The 14125-nt window shown below is 43.9% G+C and overlaps 1 protein-coding gene across 1 annotated transcript; it reads right to left on the minus strand.

Moving 5' to 3' along the window:
* Positions 1–4986: 4986 nt before the first annotated feature.
* LOC111151282 (keratin, type I cuticular Ha4-like) lies at positions 4987–8421 on the minus strand. The gene is made up of 7 exons (XM_022509171.1): positions 7967–8421; positions 7783–7865; positions 7099–7255; positions 6086–6247; positions 5866–5991; positions 5521–5741; positions 4987–5071 (listed from the first exon to the last, which is right to left on the minus strand). Exons 1-7 carry the CDS (start codon positions 8390–8392, stop codon positions 4987–4989), a joined length of 1260 nt encoding a protein of 419 aa, XP_022364879.1. The 5' UTR covers positions 8393–8421.
* Positions 8422–14125: the final 5704 nt, after the last annotated feature.

Genomic DNA, 14125 nt, shown 5'->3' on the forward strand with positions numbered 1-14125 from the left:
ATGCTTTGAGGACAATGCAGTCCTTAACCACATTCACAATCCACAACTCTCTGCCCTCCTGCCTGAATCTCTACCTTTAGAGAGATACGAGATGGATGTGCTTGTTTAAAATCAGTACCAAATTGATTAAAGCCCTGTTGGATCAGATCAAATAACATAAAGGAAATAGCAGGATTCATTAGCTATTCTGTTTCCTTCCTTCTTCTATGCCCCAGGCTTCAAAAGAGAAAAATCTAGACAATGGCAATTTTTTTAAAGAATAGGAAAGGATTGCTGTGTAAATTGCCAAAAATGTCCCTAGGGATCCCTAAACCATTACAGCAGTTTGAACCTCGGAGCAAAATGAGCCAGAGGTAAGTGTCTCTGTATCTTCAAAAGTAAAGAGCAGAGTTTAGAAAACAGGACCACTCCCACCTCTTGAGTAGAAATAACCATTATTGCCGCTTGGCTGCATGATCATTAAGTTATAATAGCTGAGAGGTTTGGGGTTTATTGAGAAAAGAGCCAAGTTTCAAGTCATTTCCCAGGAATTCTGGAAAGCAGTTGCTTTTCATTTATTCCACTTACTGCGTGATGTGCATCTTTACCTTTACATAAGGAATGCCATCGTCTCTGGTCAATGACCCTTCAATAAACCTGATGAGCAAATCAAATCCTAACAAACAAAAAGGTTTAAACCTGCCCATATAATTGTGGCAGACGCCATGTTAAGGCTTCTGGTCACCAGATGTGAGAAAATTGCAGTTGAGGTTTAAAGATACTATCTATTATGGAAGCCAAGGATATTTCTGTAGGAGAGATCACATGCAAACTCATCAGTGGCACTTAACCACAGAGTGGAATCAGGGCAGATCTGCTAAGACCATTCTCCCCAAGGCAGAACTTCAAAGGTATTAGGAAGCCTCCCCACTCCTTCCCAAAACCATCTTCTCTGATGCCAGTATCTGGCACTTAAAATTCTCATTATGAGAAATGTAAACTACATTCTTTAGGAAATGCAAAGTAACATATTGGGTCCCTTACAGATTTACTCTATCTTAATGTAGATGAATAGCAAGGAGAGGACAGGAGTGGTATCACTGGACATACACAAGCCAAGATACTGACATTTGCTTTAAAGAGTTGGAGGGTTGACCATTGGAGAATTAGAAAAGCAGAAACACTCTTTGATACCAACATCAGCCCACCCTGTTGAGCCAGCCCCATTTAGAGCTGCTTATGAGAACAAGATACAGGGCTTCCGTAGGCTGTTCCATAAAGGTGTCTGTTGCCAATTTATCAATCACCCAGACTTACCACGTTGAGGAGAGAAATTATGGTGGTGATCCAGGAAATAAACCAACAGGTTTGGCTTTGGGAAGATGTTCAAACAACATTTCCAATGAAGGACAAGCAGGGGAGGACATGGAGAGGACATGGAGAATGAGCCAGTAATAATATGGACTGAGCAAAGAGAGGTACAGCACCCCATAATAGGACTCAGTGCTCATTACTCAAATCCTCTCTAGAGCTGCCATTGTTTCTTATGCTCAGGCTTCAACTCCCAATGGGAATAGAGTTTGGAGGTCTTCAGGGACCAAGCCAAATCAGAAAAATGCAAAGTTCATCAGTATGTCTTTAACTCTACCCAGTCTAGAATAGAGGAGTCAAGAAGAACACGAAACAATCCAAGACAATATAACTTAATAGTCCTAGTCTTCTGGGAAAGCTAGATCTGGGAACCACTCAGAGAAGGGATAAAAACCTGTTTATGTGACTGCTCTACAGATCAAAGGGAAGAACAGATACCAAAACATTCTAAGAGTTACACAGAGGATAAAGCAAAGTAAGCTTCATATTTAGTATGAATAAGTTGTGTTGAACATTTGCATTAAATTTACTATCAAGATGGTGATTTGAAACAGATGTGAAAGAGCCACTGAAATATGCCTTCTTCCCCCTACATCCCATAGACCCTGCTCTCTCTGTGGTCACCAGCGATCTCCCTATTGCTATGTACACTGACTTGTCTGAATCCTCAATATTCCTGACCCTTCAAGAGAGATAGTATGTTCACCTAATTAAAGCCTAGTATAAATCATAGAATACTGTAAGTGGAATAAATAAGGAACAGTAACACTAATGAGGATTCATGAGAAAGATGTCATTGACCATCCCCTCATCAAAACCCCGACTTCTTTTGACTTCTGTGTTGCTTCAGCTGCTTCCCACTCCAATGGTTTATAACCAGATGTCACCTCTGTCTTTGGGGACTGGGCCAAACCAAGAAGGAACCTCATGTCAGAGACTTTGGAGAGACTGAGGGCACTCTATCCTTTCTCCCAGTGCTTCTCAAGGTTATCTCTAGTCTAACATCATCCCTTTGACAGTCTTAACAACTCCTCAGCTCTAACTGATCATTTCTGACATCTCTCCCAAATCCAGTCATTCTCTTCTAGCAATCTTCACTGGAGCCCCACTGGTGTTTCATTTTCTCAGGCTCAAAAACATCCCTCATGTTGACCCAAAGTAGATATTTAATCAGTACTAGTTTCCTTCCTTCTCTTTCCATTGTTCTATCTCTAATCAGCTTCCACCTCCTGGACTATGCCTCTAAAATCCACCCCCTCCCTCAGCCTTCCACTCTCCTCCCATCTCAGCCCTATTGTCTCTCATCAGCCTTCCAACTGTTCTTCCTTTTCTCCCACCCAAGCCCACTTTCTGGGACCCATCATGACCCAGCCTATACATAGCTGCTTGACAGAACATATGCTAAACTTCCTTACAAACAAATCTCACAGATAACAATGAAAAGCACCCCCAGATATGGTCATCTGTGACTACTGTGCAGTTTCATTTTCCACCCCCGTATTTATGGTTTGCTCCAGCTAGAAATTGTTCTGTCGAGCTCTAGATTTACTTCCTGCTTCCCCGCCTCCTCACTAGGCAAAGCTCATGTTCATAAAAACTTTCCCTCTTGTCATACCTGCACTCACTCATCTGTCCAAACAGAGCCCATCAAACTTTATTTCAGAATTATGCTAATATCATATAGTACTCATTGATTGAAGTCAGAACAAGGGAAGTATTTAAAGTTTTAATAACCTTCTCATGAATACTTATTAGTGTTACTGTTCCTTTATTCCTCTTACAGTATTCTATGGTTAACACTAGGCTTTAATTGGGTGAAGATACAGTTTCTTGTAGGACAGGCAGACAATATTTTTATGGACAGAATTATTGAGTTTTCATAGCCCTGATTGAGCTCTATCTCTTCTTGGAGCCTCTTTTTTACTAATCTCTTACACTTCGAAGCATAATCGGTCCCTGAAAATATAGTCTTTCTCTCACACAGCAGAAATTCATCATTCTTCATTTACACCTTTCTTGAGCCACATTGATGTCTGTCTGTAGCACAGTTATATCTTTGTCTTTTCCACTCTAGACTATGAACATACTGTGGGCTAGGACTAGGTCTCACTTATCCGTGTTTTCTCAGTGCTCTACTCCCTAGTGAAACACAAAGAAGGTGGTTGATTGCAGTTGTGTGGGTTAGAGAATGCCAAATTAAATGAAGAATTGAGATGGTGGCCAAAAGAATTGAGAGCTTTAATAATTCAGATATGAGTCAAGTGGGGGTAGGATTAATATCTGTAGGGGGAGACTATGAACACTGGTCTTTCTTAAAATTATAGGAAATAAAGTAATACAGAACTTACAGGAGAACATTATAGACCTATTTATAAAGACCTAGAGGAATGAGTAAACGTAAAACGAGGCAGGTAAGGAGATACACTTGCCTACATTTAAAGGGTCTTTGGATTACAAAGTGTTGGGTATAACAAGTGGGTAACAAAAGGAACCAGTCTGGCAAAGATAAGTTGGAATCTAATTAAATGTGAAATGGCAACATAACACCAAGCTAAACTGTCCTATGGGCAAGACCCAGGACTTGAGCTAGAGAGCTTTGGGAGTCATCAGTGTAGAGATGCTAGTTCTCACCGAACAGGGAAGGAGAAAAAGAAACACAGCAGAGGATCTAGGCATTTCCTCCAGTTGCAACAGAAAGGAGAAGTCAGGCTAATCCGGGGCTGGAGAACAAGTAGTAGGAGATATAACAAGAGGGCCCAGAGTGTGTGGGTTTATGGAAATCACTGAAGGTACATTTTGAGGGAAAGACAGGTATCCATATTGGTGATGCAGGTACAGCTGACAAGCTGAAAGGAGAGAAGTTGGACTGCTTCTCTTTGAGCAGTTTCTACAGAAGCTGGTCTTTAAGTACTTTAGGAGGAAGGGGAGCAGAGAATTGACCCCTGAGTGATGAAGGTGACAATGGGAGAGCATGAGGTTTGGGGAAGACTCTCAGTATTACCTAGGACCCTGCAGCCAAGGCAAGATGGTCATGAGTGCTGGAGGTCAGGGTTTCTGCATGGTCTCTCCTTGGTGGTAGCCTCCCAGGAGGATAGATCCCCTTCCCCATCAGTATTTACCATTGGAATATAATGGTTGGGGTCAGTCTTTTAACCCATTTCTTCCTGACAAAGAGGTATTTTTATGAAACAGCAACACAAGTTCTTTACAGTACATAAATATGAATGAGAAACACATTTACTATGCCAGAGAAATAAAGTTTATTGGGAAGTAAATGAAGTAGCTTCCTTGCATTCCAGAGAATACCAAAGAAGCAAGAAAAGCAGGAAACACAATACATACAGGAAATGCCCTAAAAGTAATACCTGGAGCTCAGATTACAGGGAGCTGGTCATCTTCAGAAACAAAGATACTCGATCTTCAATAGGAAGGGATTTTCCAGATATTGGAAGTTAATGATGTGTGACTTTGCTTGTTGAATCTGGAAAGCATTTCTATGTCTAGAAATATCACATCTGGTGTGGGTAGGCTTCTAACTGGCAGCTGAGCTCCAACGAAGGCAAAACCTAAGGACCTTTCCTGTACTTGATCTGAATGGCTTCATTGTCGTCTTCAAAAAGGATGCAAGTTCTTAAATTAAGAGCAACGCGTTTGACAGTTGCCACAGGACCCACAGGAATTGCCGCAAGCGTTGGTGGTGGCACATGGGTTGCAGGGGAGCCTGGGAGGACAGAGGTTTAAAATGGATTGGGGATGATTGTGGAAAGAGCCCTAGGTGCTTAATGAAACAACTCATGAATTCTCAGTGGTTGGAGATAGTTGGAATCAAATTTGATTGTTATCAAATCTTTATCCCCATCCGAGAAGGCTTTGTGCTGAGGCAGAAAATTGTTCTTGTGCTCTTGAGCTTTCATGGAACGAACACAATATGCCTTACCCAACAGTTATTGTTGTAACAATCTCTCCACCCCCACTTCTCCATTATTAGCTCCCTGAGGCAGGGGATGTATGCCCTTCACCTTTGACCTTCAATTTCTACGAAACTGTCACATAGTGAATTCTCTATAAATGCATGTTCTGTGAGTTGAAAATGTGGCCCACATGTGTATGCCCACAATGTCTTGTAGTCCCACCACATGGGACTACATGCCTCCTTTGCCTCCTACTCACTTGCAGTCCTCACTCTCCAACAGGCCCCGGTACGTATTGATCTCGCACTCCAGCCGGGCCTTGACGTCCAATAGCACCTGGTACTCCTGGTTCTGCCGCTCCAGGTCACACCTGATCTCAGCCAGCTGGGACTCCACGTTGGTGATCATGCACTGCACCTGGGACAGCTGGGAGCTGTAGCGGGCCTCGGTCTCTGTCAGCGTGTTCTCCAGGGAGTCCCTCTGTGTGGGGAAGATAAGGCAGGTCACAGAGCCACTCCTCAGGGAGCTTCTCCATGGGGCTCCAGAGAAGCCCCAGGTTTCACGAGGTCAGGAGAGTGTGGACAGTACCCTGAACAACACCCACCAGGTTGTGCTGGGCCTGCAGCTCGATCTCCAGGGCATTGACCGTGCGTCTCAGCTCAATGATCTCCGCCTGGCAGGACTGCAGCTGCTCAGAGCTGGACACCACCTGCTTGTTCAGCTCCTCGGTCTGAAACAGCACAGGGGAGAAGACAGGGTCAGACCCTGCCTCAAGAGCCCCAAGGGGCCAAGCGTTCTGAGCGGCCAAGTGCTGAGATGCCCACCTGGGTGGTGAACCATTCCTCCACATCCCTGCGGTTGGTCTCCACCAGGGCCTCATACTGACTCCTGGTCTCGTTAAGCACACGGTTCAGGTCCACAGTGGGGGCTGCATCCACCTCCACGTTGAGGCGATCTCCAATCTGGCAGCGCAGGGTGTTGACTTCCTGATGGAAGAAGAAGAATGAATGAGCCACATAAATGGATCTACTGTCTACCTTCCTACTGTAGGAAAGTATGCACAACAAAAATGCACTGAAAGGAATATCCTGATCATTCCCCAAGACTGACGCAAATATGATGTAGGAATAAACCCAAGTAGGGATCACATCAATTTCTTTCCCAAAAACCTTAAAGAATCTCACATTTCCAATAATATTAAATCCAAACCCCCTGGTGTATGCAGGTCCTACCTCATTTCACCTCACATCCCTATCTGCCCAGCCATATCAGTCCATGGGCCTAACTCAATATATATGCTTTAGCACCTCTGTGTCTTTGCTCAGCCTCTTCCCCCAGACTGAAACATCCCAGTGTGAATTCCTCCTCTTTCCCATGACATGCCTCTAAGAAGCGTTCCTTATCTCTTTCCAGGTAGACTGGATTACTCCTTGAATATGCTGCTTGTCCTCTCCCTGCCTCATATCGTTGTCTTTAATGGCCATCTCGCCAGACTAGACTGGGAGCTTGTTGAAGAGAGGGGCATGTCTTATTTCTCTTTTTCCTCCATCTCTCTAACTAATTCAGAAACTAACAGTGACAAGGAGAGAGCAGGGCTCAATAAATGGCTGCCCTTCCTCAGCATCTCCAACACTGCCCAACCCTCATCCAGCTGCTTGAGAATAAGCAACCCACCTCACTCCATGCTATGGGTATAGCACCATGATTCACTCACTGGCTGACCTTGACCTCTTCAGAGAAGGGTCCCAACCCAAGAAACCTGATGTCAGTTGCCTCTTGGTTGCCAATGCTAAAGGCATAGCTCTGAAGCCTCCTTTTTTTTTCCTTTTCCTCTTACCTCTTCATGGGTACTCTTGAGGCTCAGCAGCTCCTCCCTCAGGGACTCCACCTGGGCCTCCAGGTCAGACTTGCACAGGGTCAGTTCATCCAGGATCCTACGCAGGCCGTTGATGTCCGACTCCACAAGCTGCCTCAAGCCCAGCTCCGTGTGGTACCTGCACACGCAGATCAAAGGGAGGATGAGGTAGGAAAGAATACCATCCCACTGTGTGTCTTGTAGATGGGCTGGTCTCAATCTCTTTGAGCTAATACAGTTTTCTGCCTCTTTTCTCCCATGTTTCCCTCAAGCTCTGCACAGAGAGACTGGAGAGGACCCTTCCTGACTCACCCTAACACTAGAAGGTGCCCACAGGGATTCATTAAATGGAGTCTCTAATTCTTCTCTCAATTTTGTTGGTTAATATACCACTATCCCCCAAGAACCAATCCATTCTCCAAGAATATTTCATGTCGTCCAAATTTGGGAGTTTGAGAAAATCTTCCAGAAAGACCATTATAAACTGAAGAGCATGCAGCGTATGGATTTCTGTTAGAAAATGGTTTTATACAAACCCAGGCTTGAGAAGAGAAATGAAAAGGATGAAATGGCTGCCTCTTCCCTTCCAGGAAATGTTAGTCTCACAGGACCATGAGAGAGACATAGGGGTCTTAGAGGTCACATAGCCTGAAATTCTCAACATACTTGGTTCTGAAGTCATCAGAGGCCAACTTGGCATTGTCAATCTGCACCACCAGCCTGGCGTTCTCAGACTTGGCACACAGAATCTGAAAGCAAGATTCTACTGTGAGGACCGCTTGAATTTGAGAAGGTCTTATTGTTCAAGGACAGTCAGCTGCTGTTGCACCCCCACAGAAGACCCCCTCACCTTCTGCTGGAGCTCCTCAATGGTCCGGAAGTAGGACTGGTAGCTGGGACACACGAAGGGCACCTGCTGCTGGCACCACTCCCGGATGCGGCTCTCCAGCTCCGCGTTCTCCCGCTCCAGCTGGCGCACCTTCTCCAGGTAGCTGGCCAGCCGGTCGTTCAGGAACTGCATGGTCTCCTTCTCGCTGCCATTGAAGGAGCCCTCGCAGAACCAGCCGCAGTTGCCCACATTGGCGGGGATGTTGCAGGCCCCGGGTAGGGTGCAGGTGTGGCAGCTGGGGGGCACGCAGGGCCGGGAGCAGCAGGTGGAGCGGCAGCTCATGTTGGGCAGGCAACAGTTGTAAGGCATGGTGCAGGGAGAGGTGATGGAGAGCAGGTAAGCTAACACAGGTGGATGTGGTGAGGTTTGAGTCTCTCCTTCCCCCATGGTCCTTTTATACCCTTATTGGTGGGTGGGGGTTGGCATACAACATAGTTTCCCTTCCTAATGCTTCAGCTAATTTTTTCTCCAAAATATGCTAGTTAGATGCCTCCAAAGAGTCCCCTCAACCCATAAAATTATTCCATTCGGCTTGTGTCACACCAGGTTCCTCCTGGGTGCTAGTGGTTGGTGAAATCAGAGTTTCATCAGATGGCTTCAAAGGAGACAGAATCATCACAAACCCAAATGGTCTCCCCATTACTCAGAGGGGAGGAGATCCAGGGACATGGGGTGGAGTTGTTTGGGACTCCTCACCCATGAGGTTCCGCCACTAGTTCCCTGGAAAGAGTCTGGAGAGAACAGTCTTCCAGGTGACCCTTTTTTTCCAGGCCTACCCATTCCTCAGTGTTCGGTTCAACTTGACTTCGTAGCAGAAACTTGTCCTGTATTAGCCACTCATGAGAGTATTAACTGGGGCTTAAGGAATTTATCAATACATGGAGATTGAAAATAATGGATTGTTCATGGCTGAGAAGTGAAACTGGCTAAAATGGGTAGAATAACACTGAAGCATAGATCAGCAAACTAGGGCCCACAATCCAAGTTCAGCCTGCTCCCTTTCTTTTCTAAATAAATGAACATAGCACACACCTACGTTCATTAGGTATTATCTGTGGCCACTTTTGGCCTACAATGGCGGAGTTGAATAGTGTAACAGAAACCATACGGCTTGCAAAGCCTAAAATATTTATGATCTGGCCCTTTAGAGAAGAAGTTTACCAATCTGTACTGAAACAACAATCTCCCTAAAGATGAGAAAGAGAAGAAATATCTAGAAATAAAATTATGCCTGGAATAGTCCACAGAGAGTTCAAGTGGCAATGTTGAAGCATAAACATAAAGCATAATACTTCAGGCTCAACAGAATGGAAAACCAGAATGAGGAGCTCAGAGTTATCTTTGTGTCTATGGTGACCTTATCTCAAAGTCTCTGGAAATTTCTCTCACCTTATCCCTAGTGCTAATCCTCTTTCTGAGAGCATTGTATATCCCTAGGGGTGTAACTCTACCCACCTGAGATGTTCCCAGGACAAGTCACAACCCATGAGAATGCACCTTCACTCTGTCATCCCTAAGAAGTGGGCACCATCTCTGATGAGCATGCACCTCTATATTACCTCTGGGATCAGAGATCCTTGGACACCTCCAAACTCTTGGGAGTCTCCCTATTGCCCAGTAAAGGATCTTAATGAAGTAGCCTTCCTCATCTCACCTTCTATTCCTTGTCATTTTTTCTGTCCTTCCTTCTACACAGAAACAAAATCTTGGGCTCAGACAGAAGTCCCCCAAAAATTATTTGTGCAGCATCATATAAGCAATTTATGAACATTGTGTCCAGATTTCAAAGGAAGTATGAAGGTAACAGAAAAGCACACATTTGAAGCTAACCTACCTGAGTTCACATTCTTACTGATCATATGAATTCAGAGAAGTGAGTTCCCCTTTTTGACTCATTCTCTTCATTTCTTAAGTTTAAGTAGTAATATGCTCCCCACCTCATAGTTTTGTTGGAAAAGATAAGTAATATATTGTGTGTGGGGACGCCTGGGTCGTTCAGTTGGTTAAGTGTCTGCCTTCGGCTTGAGTCACTATCCTAGGGTCCTGGGATCAAGTCCTACATCAGGCTCCCTGCTCACTGGGGAGCCTGCTTCTCCCTCTACCTATTGTTCCCCCTGTCATTGCCCCCCCCTTCTCTTCCTAATAAGTAATTAAAATCTTATATGTATGTGTGTGTGTGTGTGTGTGTGTGTGTGTGTGTGTGTGTGTAATATTGTGTGTGAATATGGATGGGGGTGGGAGTGATGATCATTTCCATAATCTTCCTCCTTACTGTTGGCCCAGATGGCTCAGATGTAGAATTTTCTGAAAATCCAATTCTGTTAAGCAGACACCTGGGCACACAGCCCATGCCAGCCCAATGGTGATAAAACTTCACTCACTTACCTTGCAAACACTAGGGCACAGAACTATATTCATGAATTAGTCAACAAAAATGAAAATTTTAACATTAACTTGGTGGCCAGAGTAGGAAGTTAACAGAGGGCCCATTATCCCTACATTCCCTGAAAAGTTAATGATCTTGTGGATTCGGTTATCTTATTTGGGGTGGTTCTTGAGGAGGACATGTTCTCTATACAGGGTTGTAATGCCATGAAAGCCCCCTTTCTTGTACTGGCCTTGAAATGGAGTCCACTGAATCTACTGAGGACTCCCCCAGTGTGTTTCTGTGCTAACATCCATAATAATGATGGTAGTGGTTTTGGTGAGGCTGACCATGTTACTTACCACTTCATGAATATTTATTCTATGCCAAACAAGGCACTAAATGCTGTAGTACATTTCTCATTTGACCCTCCCAACAAGCCTGTAAGATTGGCCCATAAAATTATTCCCATTTTACAGATAAATTAAGAGATTGGGAAAGGCTCAGGATTTTCCCAAGACACAGCCAATAAGTGGCAGAGCTGGGATTTGAACAATTCATTGTCTACTTTCTGACCCTGATTACCTAAACACAGTGCAAACATTTGGCACAGAAGTTTCTCTGATTTTGTGAGGGGAAAGAAATCTTAGATTCCTTTCTTCCCCTTGCCCCTCTCTTTATAGTTTTTGTTTCTGATTCCTACCAGGGCCCTGTTCCTACCCCACCCCCGAAGCTCATCAGTCTTCCAAAGTTCTCTCTGCCCAAAGGCCTCTCTCACCCAGCTGCACTCTATGGTACCCTCTTGAACCAAAACCAAATTATTCTTATTTCCTTTTCTTCACAGGCAAAAGGCTGTCCTTTTGCATGATTGGTTGCTATGTCCAGATTGAAAATTAGATTGCCTTTTCTTAGCATCTAAAAAAATCAGAATGGGGGCTCCTGGGTGGCTCAGTGGGTTAAAGCCTCTGCCTTCGGCTCAGGTCATGATCCCAGGGTCCTGGGATGGAACCCTGCATCAGGCTTTCTGCTCCGCAGGGAGCCTGCTTCCTCCTCTCTCTCTGCCTGCCTTTCTGCCTAATTATGATCTCTGTCTGCCAAATAAATAAATAAATAATCTTAAAATTAAAATTAAAATTAAAAAAATTTTAAAAATCAAAATGCACAACGGCATGACCTAAGGTGATTTAGAATGCCAGAGAAAGCCTACTTGCCTCACCCTGAATTTTTAGCCCAATAAAACTCACCTCAGAAGTAGGATCTATTTCCTAAGAATCAAATAACTCTAGAGCTAGAAAGACCTGAATTTATGGAGAAGAAAACTGAGGCTCAGATGGTGAGGCAGGAAAGAAATGAATAGCAATATGTCACTTCCTCATCAGGTAGTCTACTAGGACCCTTCACATATAAAATTCCATCTTCACACCAAACTCTGGATGTTTCAATGCCATTATTGTCACCATGTATCAGAGATCAAGAATCTGAGAAGAAAGTAAAGTCTAAAAGGACACAAGTAAGTAGACTCAAGTCTGCTGGGCCCATCGCACCTCACTGTGAAGTAGAAAGATAGGACACTGGTGTAGGCCAGGATGTGACAAAACATGAGAACTGGAAGAAAACAGAGGTAGCTCATGAATTCCAATGCCAGCTCTGAGCACGAACAGGAAGACACACCTAGGCTTCCTGCATGTTGCTTTGCTCCTCAGTAAACTGGAGATTAAAAAGTGACAAATCCCACAAGCTTGTGATGAGAGGCGTGCCTCCTGGAAGTAATAAGATGGGCTTTTACAGAGAGAAATGCTGTACGTTCCTGGACAGTCCTGCTCTTCCTAGAGATCCTGACAGCAGCCTCAGGCCTCAAAGCACTCAAACAATGACTCTGACCACAAATATACAGATGCAAAAAAAAAAAAAAAAAAAGCCCTAGCTATACCCATAACAAATAAGAATTTTCAGGAAAAGAATCAACCAAAATTTTCAGGACATAAGCTTGGGGATGGGTCAAGTATCTGAGAATGATATTCCCAGTGGGCTAAGAGTTCAGACCAGGACAGCCAAGAGCCAACTAAAGAGATCACAAAAGAGCACTGGACATGCAATGAGATGGGCCTGGGGTCCTATCAGAAGATGGGGGTGGAGCCAAAAAGTATCAAATAATATTATATAGAATATATACTCCAGCGCTAGGTAGGGACTTAAAGAAAGAAACAATGATGTAAAAGACAACAGGATGGTATACAAATTCTACTGTTGGGCATGAAACAACAACAACAAAAATGACCATGCTTTTCTATTTTTAAGAAGCTTATCTATATGTTAAGTCATCAATAATCAAAATTATAATCCTAATAAAAATATCTGGTTTGCAAAGTTTTTCCATAAACACAGTCTTCCACAATCCTCTTGGCAAATGTATAATGCAGGCAGAGAAGATATTGTTACCTCCACTCTGGGGAAACTGAGGCTCAGAGAAGTTACATGTCTTGTCCAAGGACACAGAACTGATGAGAAGGTAAGTGAGAACTAGAACCCTACTTCTGGCAAGTGGGTCACAACTGGCTCATTAGAGTAGAGTAGAGCCAGTAGAGATTTTTAAACTCCCACTGCACCCCAGTGTTCATAGCAGCAATGTCCACAATAGCCAAACTGCGGAAGCAGCCAAGATGTCCTTCAACAGTGGACAAAGAAGATTTGGTTCATATATACAACAGAATACTACTCAGCTATCAGAAAGGATGAATACTTACCATTTACATCAACATGGATGGAACTGGAGGGTATTATGCTGAGTGAAATAAATCAATTGGAGAAAGACAATTATCATATGGTTTCACTCATATGTGGAATATAAGAAACAGTGCAGAGAATTATAAGGGAAGAGAGGGAAAACTGAATGGGAAGAGAGCAGAGAGGGAGACAAACCATAAGAAACTCTTTTTTTTTATTTCTTTTTTTAATTTTTTTAAATTAATTTCTTTTCAGCGTAACAGAATTCATTGTTTAAGCACCACACCCAGTGCTCCATACCATACGTGCCCTCCATAATACCCACCACCTGGCTCCCCCAACCTCCCACCCCCCGCCCCTTCAAAACCCTCAGATTGTTTTTCAGAGTCCATAGTCTCTCATGGCTCATCTCCCCTTCCAATTTCCTTCATTTCCCTTCTCCTCTCCATCTCCCTATGTCCTCCATGTTATTTGTTATGCTCCACAAATAAGTGAAACCATATGATAATTGACTCTCTCTCTGCTTGACTTACTTCACTCAGCATAATCTCTTCCAGTCCTGTCCATGTTGCTACAAAAGTTGGGTATTCATCCTTTCTGATGGAGGCATAATACTCCATAGTGTATATGGACCACATCTTCCTTATCCATTCGTCTGTTGAAGGGCATCTTGGTTCTTTCCACAGTTTGGTGACCGTGGCCATTGCTGCTATAAACATTGGGGTACAGATGGCCCTTCTTTTCACTACATCTGTATCTTTGGGGTAAATACCCAGTAGTGCAATTGCAGGGTCATAGGGAAGCTCTATTTTTAATTTCTTGAGGAATCTCCACACTGTTCTCCAAAGTGGCTGCACCAACTTGCATTCCCAACAGTGTAAGAGGGTTCCCCTTTCTCCACATCCTCTCCAACACATATTGTTTCCTGTCTTGCTAATTTTGGCCATTCTAACTGGTGTAAGGTGGTATCTCAATGTGGTTTTAATTTGAATCTCCCTGATGGCTAGTGATGATGAACATTTTTTCATGTC

The sequence above is a fragment of the Enhydra lutris genome, unplaced genomic scaffold (assembly GCF_002288905.1).
Source record: "Enhydra lutris kenyoni isolate GAN:26980312 unplaced genomic scaffold, ASM228890v2 scaffoldscaffold26, whole genome shotgun sequence".
In the NCBI taxonomy this organism is placed as follows: Eukaryota; Metazoa; Chordata; class Mammalia; order Carnivora; family Mustelidae; genus Enhydra; species Enhydra lutris.

Bases quoted from the DNA above. Each gene is read 5' to 3' on its own strand.
- LOC111151282 (XM_022509171.1), bottom strand. From the start codon at position 8,392: ATGGGGGAAGGAGAGACTCAAACCTCACCACATCCACCTGTGTTAGCT. The intron at 7,256-7,782 runs GTATGTTGAGAA...CTGCGTGTGCAG, and splicing joins TCTGATGACTTCAGAACCAA to GTACCACACGGAGCTGGGCT. The intron at 5,992-6,085 runs GTGGGCATCTCA...GTGCTGTTTCAG, and splicing joins AGGAATGGTTCACCACCCAG to ACCGAGGAGCTGAACAAGCA.